Below are 17947 nucleotides of genomic sequence, written 5' to 3'. Positions count from 1 at the left end.
TACCTGCCAACACCTGATTGTCGTGGGAGTGTGACTATTGTTAACCCTCTCTCTCGTTGTGATTGGTAATTTCTCGTTAATCTCCCGATATAATAGTGATACAAATCCAATGGCTGTAGCAGATGAGATTTATTAACATAATTCTGCCTTTTATTGAGTTTTTGGGGGTTGTTTTGTTTTTCTTTCAGGACCTTGGGGGCCGGATCGCGATGGTCCAGGGGCCAGGTCCGGCCCTGGGGCCGCATTTTGCCCATGTGTGCACTAGAAACTGGTAGGTTTAATGCTACCCCTGAACATGATAGACTTTTTACTTTGTGACTTACACAAAATTGAAAATGAGATTTGCTTCTTATTTTACTGCACTGAATATGATACAAGGGACGCACTCTTTAATAAAATGTCCTCTATTTATGGCGACTTCTTTGAGTTGGACGACGACTATGAGAAACTCGAGCTGTGTTTCAAAAAAGGAATCTTCCTCCCTGCGAATTTGATATGTCAAGCATGGGAGCAGAGACATAACCTCTTATTTAAAAACTGATGTATTGTTTTATATTACTGTCCTGCCCATTGCTGTCTAGTGACTTGTATTTTAAATGTTTTATTTTAAAATGTAAATGCTGTAAATGTGACGTTTTTACTGTGTGTGTCTTGTAAACCCATGGGGGTTGGGCACCTTGAGTGCATGACACTTAAATATAATAAATCAAAATCAATCAATCAATCAAACTGTAGCTATATCTATGCTTTCAGATGCCTGACAAATCATAACAGACTGGATGCCCAGACGTGAACTGTGATGAGCCCCATGTTTATTGTTCTGATCAACAAATCAGACTGTTAGGATACAGTGTTGCCAAAGCAATCTGGACTCTATATAGTTACTGCAAAAAAGGCACAAAGAAACAGAAATGGAAATTGAACATGCAATATTAGAGATGAATATAAATTAGTAGCAAGTGATAGTAACAAAATTGTCATACAAATTGACAGTCAGTAGCTTGACAGTGTTAACACAATGTCTTCAACAATGTAAAAACCGAAATATATTTTCCAGCTAAACATGGAGTTACTGTATCTTCCTCTCAAAGGATCACAGCCGGTTTATGAGAATCAAACGGTATCAGACATTACAAAAAAAAATAAGTCTGAAGTGAAGGAAAAAATAAAGTTGTGGGGGGTTAATTATAAAAGTTATTATTAAGAGTTATATCTGACTATAGCATTTATATGCAGAATTACAGAATAAATTCACAATAACTATGAATATGTTGACAAACATAAGAATCCCAGCTCAATCTAAAAATGTTATAGTATAATTGTATTGTTAGTTGTATTTTCTAATTATTATATAATTATATTATAATTAGAAAATTATAAAAAAATATAATTAGCTCCGCCAAGGTCATATTTTTGGTGCCGTTTGTCTATTATTTAAAAGGTTTACAGAAAAACTACCTGGGCAATTTTCATGAAGCTTGGTGGAAGGGTGTAGCGTGGGCCAAAGAAGAACCCATAACATTTTGGAGCAGATGCGAGCGAACTCACAAAATTTGCATATGACAGCAGACAAAAAGGTCTGCGCTCTGCGAGTGCCCTTCTAGTTTCTTATGGCACAGCACAGTCTGTGTTTGACGGGCTCTCACAAGCTCCGTTTTTTAAATCTCCAAATTCACCGAAGTTGACACTTTGATCATAAAATCTGTGTATGAGCAGTATTGAGAACTGGCTGCATCCAGAGCCACAACACTGAGTAGAAGGGTTTGGGTTTCCTCCTGAATGATGGACTATCATGATGTGTCTCCAGTTTATTGTTCAGTTACTGCTGAACAGTTCAGCTCAGCTCAACCAGCAGCTTCACCTGTTGCTGATCTCACCACCACACTTATGCTGTTTGACCCGTGACTTCTGACTAAAACGTCTCCAACAAACACTGCAACTGAACGGTTTCTCTCCTGTGTGGACTCGCATGTGTCTTTTCAAGTTTTCTTCAAAACTAAAACTTTTGGCACAAACTGAGCAGCTGGAAGGTTTTTCCCCTGTATGGATTCTCATGTGACCACGTAAATGTGCTTTCAGATTGAATTTTTGACCACAAACTGAGCACATAAATGGTTTCTCTCCTGTGTGGATTCTCATGTGTACATTCAAAGCACCCTTCTGCGTAAAGCTTTTGCCACAAACTGAGCAGCTGTAAGGTTTTTCTCCAGTATGGATTCTCATGTGTATACTTAATTCTGCTTTCAAATGGAATAGTTTACCACAAACTGAGCACATAAATGGTTTCATGTCCCCTGTGTGGATTATCATGTGTGTTTTCAACAGTCCTTTCTGACTAAATGTTTTATCACAGTCTAGGCAACTAAATGGTTTCTGCCCTGTGTGGATTCTCATGTGTATCTTCAAGTGTTCTTTACGACGACATGCTTTACCACAGTCTCTGCAACTAAACGGTTTATCACCAGTGTGGATTGTCATGTGTGCCTTCAACACTATTTTCTGACTAAAATGTTTACCACAGTCTGAGCAACTAAATGGTTTCTCCCCTGTGTGAATGTTCATGTGTGTCTTCAAGTTTTCTTTACGACTAAATGTTTTACCACAGTCAGAGCAAAGAAATGGCTTCTCACCAGTGTGGACTCTCATGTGTGTCTTCAAGCCTACTTCACAAGCAAATGTTTTACCACAGTCTGAGCAAAGAAATGGTTTCTCACCAGTGTGGACTCTCATGTGTACTTGCAGACGTCCCTTGTGGGCACATCTTATACCGCAAACTGAGCAACTTAATTCTTCCTCCCCGGTATGAAACCTCTTATGACTTATGACTTCACCATTTTTCTGTGAGTCTAAACCTGACTCAGGTTCTCTAGGCTCCTTTGAATTATAATCATCTCTCTCTTCAAGTTCCTCCTGTTCATCCTCAATGTGTGGAGGCTCTGGGTCCTCCTGAAGCTGCTCTCCCTCCTGACTGGTCCAGAGTTCCTCCTGTTCCTCTTCAATGTGTGGGGCCTCTGGGTCATCCTGAAGCTGCTCTCCCTCCTGACTGGTCCAGAGTTCCTCCTTTTCCTCTTCAATGTGTGGAGGCTCTGGGTCCTCCTGAAGCTGCTCTCCCTCCTGACTGGTCCAGAGTTCCTCCTGTTCCTCTTCAATGTGTGGAGGCCCCGGGTCCTCCTGGGCCAGACTGGGGCTCCAATTTTGCTGCTCAGGGGGAACCTCTTCTTTACTGACCAACAGCTGCTGGACGTCTGGAGGCAAGGCTGAAATACACACATACACACAGAGCGAGCATAAATCAAATCATCTCATTCCACTACACCCAATTTAAGAATGTTTCCACTGCATTGGAGAAGAACTCTGGTGAGTCTAAGAAGCCAGAGTTGGGGGCGGCGTCACAAAATAAGAAAAACTGGGTTGGAAAGAAGTGTACGAAGTTTCATGTTTACAACACGAGCTCCGCAGACCACAGCTCACCGTCTGTGTGGCTACTGGCTGTTGGGTGAGTTTGTGCTCACGGCGCGTGCCGGTGTGAGTCCCCCCCCCCCCCCCCCCTGTGTTAAAACAGTGTTGGCCTGAAGCCGCGCCCAGCAAGAAAACTATAGAGACTGTCTCACACGAAGCTACACCTCATGTTAGCTGGCTGTGCATATGGAGAGAGAAAGAGAGAGGTGTTGTCCCACACCACTGACTCCAGTTGGATAAGGGGGTTGGGAAAAATGGCGTGATTTCTAACCCCACATAGGATAAGCAATAACCACGCCCTGTGGCGCCGGGATTGGCCAGGAGCAACACTGGAGGGGCACGCAGCCCAGCGATTTCATGAACCAACTGAATAGCTCTGGAGAACGGACAGCGATTTCGAGAGCGGACATTGAGAGCGGACATTGAAATGAATTATGGTCACCTACCTTCCTTAGCATAGTAATACTAATAATAAGCATAATAATTGTAATCTACACAATGTACACAAATATCGTTAATTTCAAGCTCAATTCTTACCCAGAGAAAAGGTACAGCACTGAAAATGTAACAAGCAATAGTTTTTTAAACATCTTTATTTTAAAAGATGAAAAACCCCAGGTGCTTTAGTCCCAAGCTTCAATGCTCCTGGCCAATCCCGGCGCCACAGGGCATGGTTATTGCTTATCCTATGTGGGGTTAGAAATCACGCGGAAAAATGGGCTCCTCCCACACGCAAGGTCCTGGCTCCACAACCCCCCCCCCCCCCACCCCCCCACCCCCCCCCCCCCCCCACCCGGATGTGAGGGCCAGAACAGACTCCAGGCTTTCAACATAGATGCATAAAACAGAGGAACCCCTCATGCACTCCTCAGCTCCTCGGCGTCCATCAAGAACGTCTTTAATGATGCCTGAAGACATAACAGCAAAGGGAGTGACACAGGGCATCATCGTGCAACATTTGACTCACCAAGTACACGTATTTGGACCTTGACCGTCAGCCCCGCGTCAAGGTAGTAGGAGGTAGGGTCAGACGACGTCTGGTAGAGGGCAACGTTGAATGGTTGTGTTCTGCCTTCGTCCAGAAACAGATTCATGCTTCTGCCTGCGAACACTGTAACAAAACAAAATACATTTTTACATTTTCTGTTTTCTACCCTTTTTATCTAGTCTCTCCCCGGACTAAAATATTACGTTGAATAGCTGTGCTCCACATACTACATAAATGAGTCTGTGCTGTGCCACTTCACAGCCCCCACTGCTGTTTTGAGGTCGGGAACAATTGAAAGACCAATGAGAGAGCGGTTCAGTTTCAAAAGTCAACAGTCAGGTTGAGTGGCACTGGGCACGCCTGATTAGTAAAGTCATTACTGATTGGTGAGTGGTGAATCCACCACTCACCAATCACTGGCCAGGGTCCATCATCTGTTTGGTGAGAGGAGTGTTCCAGCTGCAGCATGCAGTAACGTGGTATATCAGCGTAAGAACTCTCATGGTCTGGCGTTGAGACTACACTTTATCTATCCACCTAGAGCAGGGATGGGCAACTTTGATGATAGAGAGGGCCGCAAAAAAAATATCCTCGCCACCAGAGGGCCAGATTGTGACTGTGCACATCCACCAATAGCCTACTGGAACCCCATCATGACTCCCAATTATAGTATACTCATTTGATGATTGATGAAAAGGACAAAATATACACTGATCAAAGTTTATTATACCAACATTTATATTTTTCATATTCAAATGCATTTAGAAAATGCTTTCATTCATTTAATGCAGTGGTTCTCAAATGTTTTCACATGAAGGAGCCCTAAACTGACAAAAATTAGACCACGGACCCCCATTTGATAGGATTTTGTCCCACGGACCCCCATATGATAATAAGATTGATGCTTTTAGATGTTTTATTACAGAAAGTGTATAAAACCCATAACCAAAATAGTCATTGTGTTAGTTATGAATGGAATTATAGCTCAAATAAATGACCCCCCTTTTGGCTGGGGATCCTCTGGAACCCCCTCAATGACCCCGGACCCCCATTTGAGAACCACTGATTTAATGAACTTAAGGGGAGGGCTACCAATACAGTATTTGAGCGCACTTGAGTCTCAAAAATCAGCGAGCGAGCTCTCAACTCATATTCATGTTTGTAGAACAGTACATTTCTACTCTGCCCTCCTATTCCATGACATGCATTTATCTCTCACTTATCTGTAAAGGGGAGACTCGTATAGAAGCCATTCTCATTCAGATATCTTGAGGTGAGCGGTTAAGTGAGGGACCCCTTTGAAAATGCCCATGCCAGTTTTTCCCTCGCCAAAATGTAGCCTAATTTCGGAGCGTTATTCCTTCCCAACAGATGTATGACATGGTTGGTATCAATGGATGCGTTAGAGCATGCATGGCTATGGAACTATCATGTTCGATGGAGGTCCCTACCTACATGCAGGGTTTCATACACCCGCTGGTTTAACAGATTAGCACACTGTAAAAAATACGGGAGGAGTAGATGGCTCGAGTCGTACCACACGCTCGCAAAGACTTCTGTCAAGCACAAATAAACTGTATGCAAATCGAAATGGCAACTACAAAGTTGTTAAAAGCGCGTTTCATCACACAAACACAACAAAGTGAAAAATGTATGGGAAAAAGTAGCTGCTTACGGATTACTGTGCGTTTCTCTCTGTGTGCCGCCATATTCTCCCTCCTCTTCTTCTTCTTCTTCTTCTTCTTTAGATTTAATTGGCGGTTGGCAACCAGTTTAGAGATGCATTACCGCCACCTAGCGGACTGAAGTGTGGAGCGTTAGATTGACAGAAAATATGAAAATAAAATAAAATACATTTAGTATTTAAATCGTATCGACTAACCCAGTTTCTTTCAAATACTTTATTAACTGATTGTATACTCCTCGTACTGCTTTTCCTAGTAATGTCCCTACAGTGAAGTTTAGCTTATTAGCTTTCTGTAATGCTGATTTCAGTACCTTCCTCTCCACCTCATAACTCTCACATTCAAGCAACACATGCTGAACAGTTTCCAGATTTCTGCAATTTGCACAAATGCCAGTTGGGTGTTTCCCTATTTTATTAAGTGTATTATCCAATCCAGTGTGTCCTATTGATCCATGGTCCTATTCTGAGACGGGTCAAGACTGTCTCTTCCTTCCGGTTCCTGCCCGGCCTACTTCCTACTCCAACCTTCTTCTGAATATTATACAGATGCCTACCTGTTTCATTTAAATCCCAGTGCTCTTGCCATACTTTCTGCATATGTTTTAATTATACACTTTCCCTCTGCTTTACTTATTGGAACATCCATATGTATTGTTTTCCACCTAAGACTAGAAAGTGCTGCCCAGCTGTCAGAGGCAATTACTGCATTATTTTTCCTATTATCTACCAACCATTGCAACGCTGTAAAAATGGCTAGGAGCTCCAATGTGTAAACTAACATACTGTGGTTCTTTTCTTGATCTCCACCTTATACTGTGAGATAAAGACTGCCGCTCCTGTACGTCCAGTCATGGCCGTAACTAGCTATGAGGACGGGGAGATCCGGACCTCCCCTAATATTTCAGAGGGGAAAAAAAAAAAAAAAAAATTATTATAAAACAATCTGCATGGAAAAGCATGAAAAACACGGGATCGCTTTTATTTTGAAACGAAAGGCAGGTCAGGCAGGAAGTCATCTGATGCCGCATCCGCGGTAACTTGATTCCGAGAGAGCAGCAGCATGGTGGTGAGTGATGACTGTCTGTCTGCCTGGCGAGATAATTGAAGGTGAGCGAGCTGCGAGACAGTGAGCGAAGTGAACGACAGACAGTGAGTGACACTGACAGATTTTTTCGCAACAACCAAGAAAGTAAGTGTCTAGTCTGTCTCTTAAGTAATGTTACCTGTGTGACACGTTGGGATGCTACTGGCTAATCATGCATGATGCCAATTGCCAAGCTCCCGAAGTCAGGTATGCAGGTGGCTATATGCATGGTTTCAGTTTCATGACCCAATAAGTAACAAAAAGAGGTGGTGTAAAGTTAAAAACAACATAATATATTTTATTTTATTTTTCAATCGTTCCTATCAGGAATAAATAAATTACATTACATTACGTCATTTGGCAGACGCTTTTATCCAAAGCGACTTACAATAACACATTTTTTGTCAGCAATAGAGCAATCAACTATGGAGCACAGTCTATGACAACTACAACTTCTGAAGGAACAGTGGTACAAGTTTAGGTTAGTGGTACAAGGTTGGTTAGTTTTTTTTTTTTTTTAAGAAAGAGAGAGAACGAAGTTAGATCAAGAAGGGCCCAGATGGAGCCTGAAAAGGTGTGTCTTTAGTCTTTTCCGAAAGATCGGCAGTGATTCAGCTGTCCTGACCGAAGGTGGAAGCTCGTTCCACCATTGAGGTGCCAGGGACGAAAAGAGTCGAGATCGGGACGAGCGACTTTTGAGCCCCCGTAGCGAAGGAGGGGCGAGGCGACCTGCACTGGTGGAGGAGCGAAGGGAGCGCTGAGAGGTTTGGAACCTGACCATGGATTGCAGGTACCGGGGAGCTGACTGGTGTACTGCCCTGTAGGCCAGTACCAGTGTCTTGAATTTGATGCGGGCCGGGATGGGAAGCCAGTGGAGCTCCTGGAAGAGGGGAGTGACGTGAGAGAATTTGGGTTGGTTCAATATCAGACGGGCTGCAGCATTCTGAATGAGCTGAAGCGGTCGGATGTCGGTGGCAGGTAGGCCGGCCAGGAGCACGTTGCAGTAGTCCAGGCGGGAGGAGACAAGAGACTGGACCAGGAGTTGAGTCGCTTCTCTTGTGAGAAAGGGACGGATTTTGCGGATGTTGTAGAGAGAGAACCTACAGGAGCGCGCTGTAGCAGCTATGTTGGCAGAGCAAGACAGCTGGTTGTCAAGGATCACCCCAAGGTTCTTAGCTGTTTGGGAGGGCAGTACAGTGGTGTTGACAATGGAGATGGAGAGATCTGCGAGAGGGCAGTCTTTTCCTGGGAGGAAGAGTAGCTCGGTCTTACCAAGGTTGAGCTTGAGGTGGTGGGCAGACATCCAGTCGCCAATGTCTTTGAGGCATGCAGAGATGCGAGCCTCGATTTGAGTGTCAGAGGGGGCGAAGGAAAGGAAAAGCTGGGTGTCATCAGCATAGCAGTGATAGGAAAAGCCATGAGAAGAAGCCATGAGAAGAGATCACATAGGCAAGAGATCTTATATAGAGAAGGAAAAGTAAGGGGCCCAGGACTGAGCCCTGGGGGACACCGGTGGTAAGAGGACAGGATCTGGAGAGGGACCCTCTCCATGAGACCTGGTATGAGCGGTTCGAGAGGTAGGAAGCAAACCAGGAGAGTGCAGAGCCTGAAATGCCGAGGTCAGACAGAGTGGAAAGAAGGATTTGGTGGTTGACTGTATCGAAGGCAGCAGACAGGTCAAGGAGGACAAGAACAGAAGACAGGGATGAGGCCTTAGCAGTGTGAAGGGCCTCTGTGACAGCAAGAAGAGCTGTCTCAGTGGAGTGAGAGGCCTTGAAACCGGACTGCAGAGGGTCCAGGAGGTCATTTTGGGAGAGATAGAGAGAAAGTTGTTCGGACGCTGCTCGTTCGAGGGTTTTGGAAAGGAATGAGAGAAGAGAGACAGGTCTGTAGTTGTGAATAGCAGTAGGGTCAAGGGAGGGTTTCTTAAGCAGAGGCTTGACTCTTGCAGTCTTTAGAGCAGGCGGGACAAGACCAGAGGACAAAGAGGAGTTAATGAAGGTAGTGAGGAAGGGAGATATGTTAGGTGAGATGGTTTGGAGGAGAGAGGAAGGGATAGGATCGAGGGGGCAGTAAGTGGCTCGGTTTGAGCTGATGAGTTTAAGCACTTCATCAGGAGAGAGAGGGGAGAAGGAAGGAAATCCAGGGACAGGGGGCCGAGGAGCAGGATTGGAGTCGGGAGTGTTAGTGAGGGTGCCTGGAGGATGGAAGGAGGAGCTGATGTCATCCACCTTTTTAGTAAAGAAGGTTACAAAATCATCAGCAGAGAGGGAGGAGGGAGGGGGAGGGGAGGGAGGGTTGAGGAGCGTGGAGAAGGTGGCGAACAGTTTACTGGGATTGGATGCAGAGGACTGGATTTCAGTGATGAAGAAGGAGGTTTTTGCTTTAGAGACAGCATCAGTGAAGTTTGAGTGGATAAGGTGGTAGGAAGAGAGATCTTCAGGGAGATGTGATTTTCTCCATTTTCTCTCAGCTGCCCGAAGCTCAGATCTCTGTATGTTTTTTTTATTATCGATGATGACTTTGTGTGTTGTGTATGGCTTGGGTTGTGTACCTGTGTTTGTAGGTGTCATTTTGATATGAATTTGGCTAAAACAGTTTGTGTTTGTTAGTTACAATTATGTTGACAGGAGAGCTGAGCAGGTGGTGACATGAAAGAGAATATACTGAATAATGACATCACAACAGTATAATCCTAATGTTGATTTAAAATGATATATTACTCTAAATATGGCTAAAAAAGGGGGAAAAAAAACTCAAATTTTTTTCCGTGTCCCCTTGCTGGACCTCCCCTATTTCGGAACCCTGGTTACGGCCCTGCGTCCAGTCTCAGGGTCTTTTGAACCATCTGTAAATAATATCAACTTATCTATAAAGTGATGATCAATATAACTTTGTGCTATATTCCCAGGATGTGCATGCTTGGATTTCTCTCTCAATTCTTGCTGTATAGTTAAATCTACTGATGGACTTATAAATACCCAAGGTGGAATAATTGAAGATGGAACTGTTGGACTATACTGTATATAAATCATATTGTTTTGCCATTATATTCCCTATCCATCCCAAACTCATCAAATCTGTCTTGTGATGCTCCCAACAATCCTGTAGGATAGACTTAGATGGATGTGAAATATTATGACCTTGCAGGTTAACCCAGTAAGCCAACATAAGTTTTTAATTCTTTGAATCCACAACGGCTGTTCTCCCACTTCCATCTGTATCACAGCTACTGGGGATGTTTTAAATGCTCCACTACATACTACTCTAAATGTCGGTTTCAATAGTTTTTCCGTTAATTGCCCAGCCCTAGTATCAAATACTTAGATAAGAAGCCTAGGTATGAAAATGATGGTGAATGCCAAACAATTCAAAGCTACAAAAATAAAACAAAGAAAGGTTTTGGATAGATTTATTATTGAGAAATGAAAGCTGCCCTTCAGTTGGGTTATTCCATAGAATTACCCAGGAAGTTGGAATAACAGAAGCAATCTTACTCACAGTACACATCCAGACAGCCAAGTTACTAATGTTACACTGTTAGAAAATAAAGCACCGCTTTGTGTCTTGTGTTGCAACTTTTAAAACACTAAAAAGACTAGGTAGTTTACGATTCAGACAAAAATTTAAACAAATTAATATTTTAGAAAAAGAGTAGAGTCCAGATTGCTTTGGCAACACTGTATCCTAACAGTCTGATTTGTTGATCAGAACAATAAACTTGGGGCTCATCACAGTTCACGTCTGGGCATCCAGTCTGTTATGATTTGTCAGGCATCTGAAAGCATAGATATAGCTACAGTTTGATTGATTGATTGATTTTGATTTATTATATTTAAGTGTCATGCACTCAAGGTGCCCAACTCCCATCGGTTTACAAGACACACACAGTAAAAACCTCACATTTACAGCATTTACATTTTAAAATAAAACATTTAAAATACAAGTCACAAGACAGCAATGGGCAGGACAGTAATATAAAACAATACATCAGTTTCTAAATAAGAGGTTCTGTCTCTGCTCCCATGCTTGACATATACAATTTGCAGTGAGTTTTTGAAACAGCTTGAGTTTCTCATAGTCCAACTCAAAGAAGTCACCATAAATAGAGGACATTTTATTAAACAGTACGTCCCTTGCGTCATCATAAGCAGTGCAGTAAAATAAGAAGTGAATCTCATTTTCAATTTTGTGTAACTCACAAAGTAAACAGTCTATCATGTTCAGGGGTAGCATTAAACCTACCAGTTTCTAGTGCACACATGGGCAAAATGCGGCCCCAGGGCCGGACCTGGCCCCTGGACCATCTCGATCCGGCCCCCAAGGTCCTGAAAGAAAAACAAAACAACCCCCAAAAACTCAATAAAAGGCAGAATTATGTTAATAAATCTCATCTGCTACAGCCATTGGATTTGTATCACTATTATATCGGGAGATTAACGAGAAATTACCAATCACAACGAGAGAGAGGGTTAACAATAGTCACACTCCCATGACAATCAGGTGTTGGCAGGTATGATCTCCAATGTGTGGCCCTTCACGTGTTTGATGTATGTCAGTATGGCCCTTTGGGAAAAAAAATGTTGCCCATCCCTGTTCTAGTGCTAAGGGAAGAGTTCCCGATCGTAACTGAGCACAGAGATCTTTGTCGTCTGTTCAAATCAAACTTCACGTTCAAGTCCTTATAATGTATACATACTATATAAAATGGCTGAAAAAGCAAAGTGCTACCCCTCATTCAAGTCCCCTTTTAGCTTCAACAACCCACAAGGGGAAATGGTTTCTCAGTTCTGCTTTTAGGCGACCTTAGAATTTTTTCTATAATTAAATAATTTTTAAGTTATATTAACTTGGAAAAGTTTAGTTTTTTCCTAGCTGCCTAGATTAGTGCAATTCTTTATACAGTACATCAGACCAAAAATAAATCCAAAAACCCTGATCTCCGATTTGTTCCACTGCTGTGACCTAAAGAACACACACACACACACACACACACACACACACACACACACACACACACACACACACACAAGATATTGTGTGTTATCATAGGAGTCTGGTTTCCTTGAGCACTCTGTTGACAGCGAGGATGAGGCGGCTGCAGTAGGTCAACAGCCGGCCGTCATAAACCAGCTTGTCTACTGTCAGCTCATTTTGAGGTACCATGAATGGAGGTCTGGAGAGGAAGCAAAAGTACAACAGTTACTTAACAGTAAAGGATGAATTCATAAAACTCTAAGGTAACAGAATAACAGGATGCAAAATCACAGTCATTTTCCCTGATTCATAAATCTTTGTGCATGCATCGAGTACATACATACATAACACCTGTCATTCCCACACAGACCATAATACAGTTACCGTAAAACTTCAATTAATAGCCCTGGCATTTATTTACCAAAATATGTAGCCAGACCCTGCGTCTATATGGGACTCGACTTTTAATTGAAGTTTTACGGTATGCACCTCATATGATTGGAATAGGACAACCTGCCTTGTATGGTACATGCGTGCTACGTCGATGTTGACCCAAAGCAGACCCTTTTGTGAGTTCAGCACTCCGTGGACGGTGGGGGTGAACACAGCTCTGGGGTTGACGATGATCTTGAAGTTCCTGGTCATTCTAGTGGGTTCGCGGTACAGGTGTGCCAGGATGTTCACTCCGGAGACACCGGGCCAGCTGGACCAGCAGCTGCTCTGTGGGTGCTGAGGGGTGTTGGAGGTGGAAGGAGGGAGCTTGACGGTGTTGGGAAAGACGAAGTTCTCAAACATGTACCCTCCGTCGACACCGTGTTTCTGCTCCAGCAGAGGGAGCAGCTCCCCCCAGCTGGCAAAATAATGTTTTTTTTTCTTAATTAAAGGTCTGGTGGTTTTTTAAGGCATTTGATACAGTCACCAAATCCTATGAAAATAACAATATCAGCAATGCATTTTCTCTACTAACATTAGTTTCCGACTTTGCCGATACCATAGAAAACCTCCCTTTTTTTCACAGCTTATCTCTGATCTCTACACAGCCTTTTATCTCTACAACACATGCCATATACACCCACAGATTCATTAGGGGTGGGGGAAATCGATACAGCATAGTATCGCGATATTTTGTGTGGCAATATATCGTATCTGTCATGGCAACTGGGCCTTGTGTCTTTAATGCTCTATCTGTGCAGTAGAAATGATTGAAGTGAGATGAGTAGACTGGAAACTTGATCAGAATCAGAATCAGAATCAGAAAGACTTTAATGATCCCCGGGGGGAAATTGGGATCTCATTAGATAAAACAGATTTTGACCAAATGTTTTCCTTTGGGGACATAATTAGCCATTTAAAAAAATCACAATACTGTATATCGCAATAGTATTGAGTTGTGGATATGTATTATGATAATATCGTGGGCATTTGGTGATTCCAACATTCACACATGCAGACTGGTGGAACTGAGTATCGAACCACCGACCTTCTGATGAGTGTACAACCCGCTCTACCTCCTGAGCCACAAACGCAGATGAACAAGTTCTTCATTACTCCGGGAATCTTTTTTCACTGCTACGGAACGACTTTACTGAGATTGAAAATGGGTTTACAGTCGGCTTTTTTTATTTTTTGCACCGGCTACATGCGCGATAGAAGAGACTTGTTCAAAAATATTGCTGATTTTGTTATTTTCATCTGATTTGTGGATGGTAAGAAATGCATTAAAAAAACACCAGGCTTATCCTTGAAATCTTTTCTCTTTCTCTGTCTCATTTGACATTTTGAGCCAGCAGGAAATAAATCTGCTGGATTGTTTTAAAGCACAAAAGGAGATTGCTTTGTGGCACAAAATAGGGAAGAGGCACTGTTTTTCCAGGGCAACATCTTCTATGTGACAGGAAACCACAAGGTTTATGGGAAATGTGGTCTTAATTTTGAGAAACACTCGCACTAAAAATACCTGTAGTGTGAGATAGCGGCTATCATCTTGATAATGACCTATTTGGTTACGGTAGGTATACAAAGTAAAGATTATCTTCAGGGTTTGGAACAATATTCTAGTCAGCAATCAACTTGAAAAGTTAAAGGTACAGTTTTATAAATGGTGTCGTATTTTGGAACAAAACTCTGAAGTAGAGAACACTACCTGTCCACTGACTGGGGCAGTATGAGCTCATCGATGTCATGCAGGGCCAAGTATTTGGTCTGGTACATGTATCTGTAGACACAGTCATTGAGAACAGGGATCTGGCCGTAGTAGTGGATGTCACCAGGACTGTATTCAGGCTTCCAACTGTGAGATACGTTCAGAAGTTTGGATATAGACCAGGGAATCACCTCCAAAAGGCCTGGGAGGGAAAGTGGAACAATCAAATTGTTATAATTATTTAGTAACACACACTTACCCAACCGAGGAATTTTTAGCTTTCAATGTTCAGAAAATACTCTGGTTCAATCAGGAGAGGCCAGTTGGTAGGATTAGACAAACTTTATTTAGCAATCGGCGTGCATGGCAAATGCTTTGGCGCTTGACTCCATTGGCCAGTGGCGCTGCTCTTGAGGCAGAGGAGGGCGCCTGCATGGGGGGCGCCTGCATGGGCTTCCATTGGCCAGTGGCGCTGCTCTTGAGGCAGAGGAGGGCGCCTGCATGGGCTAGGAGATCCCCCCCCCGTGGGGGATCAGGAGTCAAGACTCGTTGGTGGTGGACTGGGGAGGTGGGTGGGGCAAAACAACGCTTCGGAGGCCGGCTTCAAGGGAGATGGACTGCCGTGGGCTGCTGCTGCTATGATCGGCCAGAGAGAGAGAGGTGACGTAGAACCCTTGCTATATATATGAGGATTAACTGACGTCATGTTTGACGTCATAGCAGACGTCATACTAGGATTTTTGACCACGTTGAGATCGGATTACGCGTGAGTGGCCTTCTGCTTGAACTATGGTCTGGAGACCTCACTTCAATCAGGAGAGGCCAGTTGGTAGGATTAGACAAACTTTATTTAGCAATCGGCGTGCATGGCAAATGCTTTGGCGCTTGACTCCATTGGCCAGTGGCGCTGCTCTTGAGGCAGAGGAGGGCGCCTGCATGGGCTAGGAGATCCCCCAAAAGGAAGATCTGATTACCGGAGGTTAATTGAGATCTGCAGGCGCCAGTAGTTGATTGCACTATTCCGGCCTTCGACCTTTTTAGCGGCTTACAGCTATTTGCGGCTGGCGCTCCCAACTCGGTCGGGCACCTCGCGATGGCGCTTCCCAGCTTGGCCTACCTGGCCGCCTTGGCGCTTCGCGATCGTACTTTCCGGCCTTCGACCTTTTTAGCGACTTACAGCTATTTGCGGCTGGCGCTCCCAACTTGGTCGGGCCTTCGATCTTGCTTTTCCTGCCTTCGACCTTTTTAGCGACTTACAGCTATTTGCGGCTGGCGCTCCCAACTCGGTCGGGCACCTCGCGATAGCGCTTCCCAGCTTAGCCTACCTGGCCGCCTTGGCGCTTCCCGATTGTACTTTTCCTGCCTTCGACCTTTTTAGCGACTTACAGCTATTTGCGGCTGGTGCTCCCAACTCGGTCGGGCACCTCGCGATAGCGCTTCCCAGCTTAGCCTACCTGGCCGCCTTGGCGCTTCGCGATTGTACTTTTCCGGCCTTCGACCTTTTAGCGGCTAACGGCTATTTGCGGCCGGCGCTCCCAACTCGGTCGGGCCTTCGATCTTGGTACATTAGAGTTTAGCTTGGCGCTTCCCGGCTTGGCCTACTTGGCTGCCTTGGCGCGACTACCCTGACTTTCTGCTCTCTCTTTCTCTTTCCCCCCCCCCCCGCAGTCTGCGGAAGGCCTGAAAATTGAAACGGGAGAGATGGTCAGCAAGGATATTAGAGTGACCGGGGAGGTGCTGGGCTACTATAATGAAGTTATGGGCGACTGAGACCCAGGTCAGGCGCCGCACGAAAGGCATGATATCCGGGGATGCTGAACGCCCCTTATTGACTATGTCAACCACCGCTGCGTTGTCGCATTTTACGGCTATCCGTTTCCTTGCCCAGAGACTTCCCCACAGGTGACATGCGACCACTATTGGGTAGATTTCGTACAGCGCTGAGGACTGGTCCAGCCCGGCGAACTGCCGCGGCCATGGGCCGGTGAACCACCGGGCTCCGAAAAGCCCCCCGAAGCCCACGGACGGGGCCGCGTCTGTAAAAAATTTCAGGTCGTCGGCCGACGAGACGACGTCCTCGTAGAAGAAGGAAACCCCGTTCCAGTCCGATAACAGGTGAGACCAGAACCGGAGGTCGGACCGGCAGCCCCCGTCGAGGGTGACCGGGTCGAGGAGCCCGGGGACTGAGGACGCCAAGTCGAGCAGCCTAGAAATGAATGAGCGGCCCTGGGGAATTATGCGCATGGCGAAATGTAAGTGGCCGAGGAGGGACAGGAGCTCCCGTTTGGTGACGTGGGTGGCGGACGTATGAGCCTGGGCGATTTCACGGATCCGGGTGAGCTTCTCGAGGGGGAGAGAGGCTTGCATGAGCTCGGAGTCGAGGTTGATGCCCAGGAATTCGAGTGATGACGCAGGGCCGGCGGTTTTCTCCTCTGCTAGAGGCACGCCTAGCCTTCGGAACACCCCCTTCAGTTTAATTAGGGAGGCCGAGGGGACCGACGGGGGGTCCACCAGCAGAAAATCGTCCAGCATGTGGAGCACGGCGGGGAGACGCTCGTTGTTCAGCAGGATCCAGCATAACGCTTCTGATAGGGAGTTGAAGATGGCGGGGCTGCTCCTGCAGCCGAACGTGAGCCTGACGGCGAAGTAGAACCTCGACTCCCATTTGATTCCGAACAGCGGCCATTGGGAGGGATGGATGGGCATGACTTTGAAGGCGTCCGAGATGTCGGCCTTAGAGAGCTGGGCGCCTCTCCCCGCAAACTTAATAAGGAGGATGGCGTGGTCTACTGTGGCGTAGTGGAGGGAGAAGGGTTCGGGGGGAATTAGGCTATTTATGCTGGAGGTGGGGCCGTGCCGGGGTGCCGAGAGGTCGATTATCATTCTTTTCTTGCCGGAATATTTGCGCGTGGCGATGCCTATTGGGCTTGTCCGGAACACCGGGAAGGGGGGGGGCCTTGAAGGGGCCGATTAGGAATCCCTTAGATAGTTCTTTGGCGAGAAGTTGGGAGACTACTTCGGGTTCCTTGAGGGCGGATTGCAAATTTTTTGATATGTGGGGGGCCAGGGGGGGGTTGACTACGCCTATCCTGAACCCCTGGGAGAGGCCTGACAGCAGGTAGTCGACGAAAGGGCGGTTGGGGTGAAGGGACAGCTCCTGTGTTAGGGCTGGGACGTCGATGGGGGTGGAGGGGTGGAGTTTTAGTATTGCCGAAAGCCCGATCTCTCCCTCTTGAGGGTCATCTTTGGGGGGCGGTACCTTCGCGGGCAGGTGGAGCGGGGGTGGGCGTCCCCGCAGGAGCTACATGAGTGCAGGAAGGAACAGTTAGGGACCGTGCACACGTTCTCGTTGAAATATTTGCAGAGCGTGTTGAGGCCGGTGTTACGCACCTGGTTGCCTGCCTGGGAGGACCCGCTGGTGCCGGGCGCCTGGGAGGGGGCGGCGCCGGATTGAAAGGCCGCCTTTGGGCAGAATTGTGCGGAGTGCCCCGGTTCGCCGCATGAGTAGCAGGTGTTCGCCGGCCGGCCGCTAACCAGCTTCATGAATATCTGCGTGTCCATGACGGACCAGTCGAGCCGCCTATTTGCCCGAGTGATCATCAGGGCGGC

At 45.8% G+C, this 17947-nt stretch overlaps 1 protein-coding gene across 1 annotated transcript in view; it reads right to left on the bottom strand.

Annotated features, from left to right (window-relative positions):
* Nucleotides 1–12264: 12264 nt before the first annotated feature.
* The window catches only part of LOC310776303 (uncharacterized protein), a gene marked incomplete at both ends in the record, with an annotated part of 29727 nt that continues 24044 nt past the window's right edge, over nucleotides 12265–17947 (bottom strand). The window contains 3 exons of the mRNA XM_083636506.1: nucleotides 12265–12394; nucleotides 12713–13045; nucleotides 14339–14540. Coding sequence (XP_083492632.1) covers nucleotides 12265–12394; nucleotides 12713–13045; nucleotides 14339–14540 — 665 coding nt within the window. The remainder of the gene's footprint in view (nucleotides 12395–12712; nucleotides 13046–14338; nucleotides 14541–17947) is intronic.

Source organism: Poromitra crassiceps (genome assembly GCF_964638095.1).
Source record: "Poromitra crassiceps genome assembly, chromosome: 5".
In the NCBI taxonomy this organism is placed as follows: domain Eukaryota; kingdom Metazoa; phylum Chordata; class Actinopteri; order Beryciformes; family Melamphaidae; genus Poromitra; species Poromitra crassiceps.
This window is presented reverse-complemented; position numbering and strand designations above follow the sequence as displayed.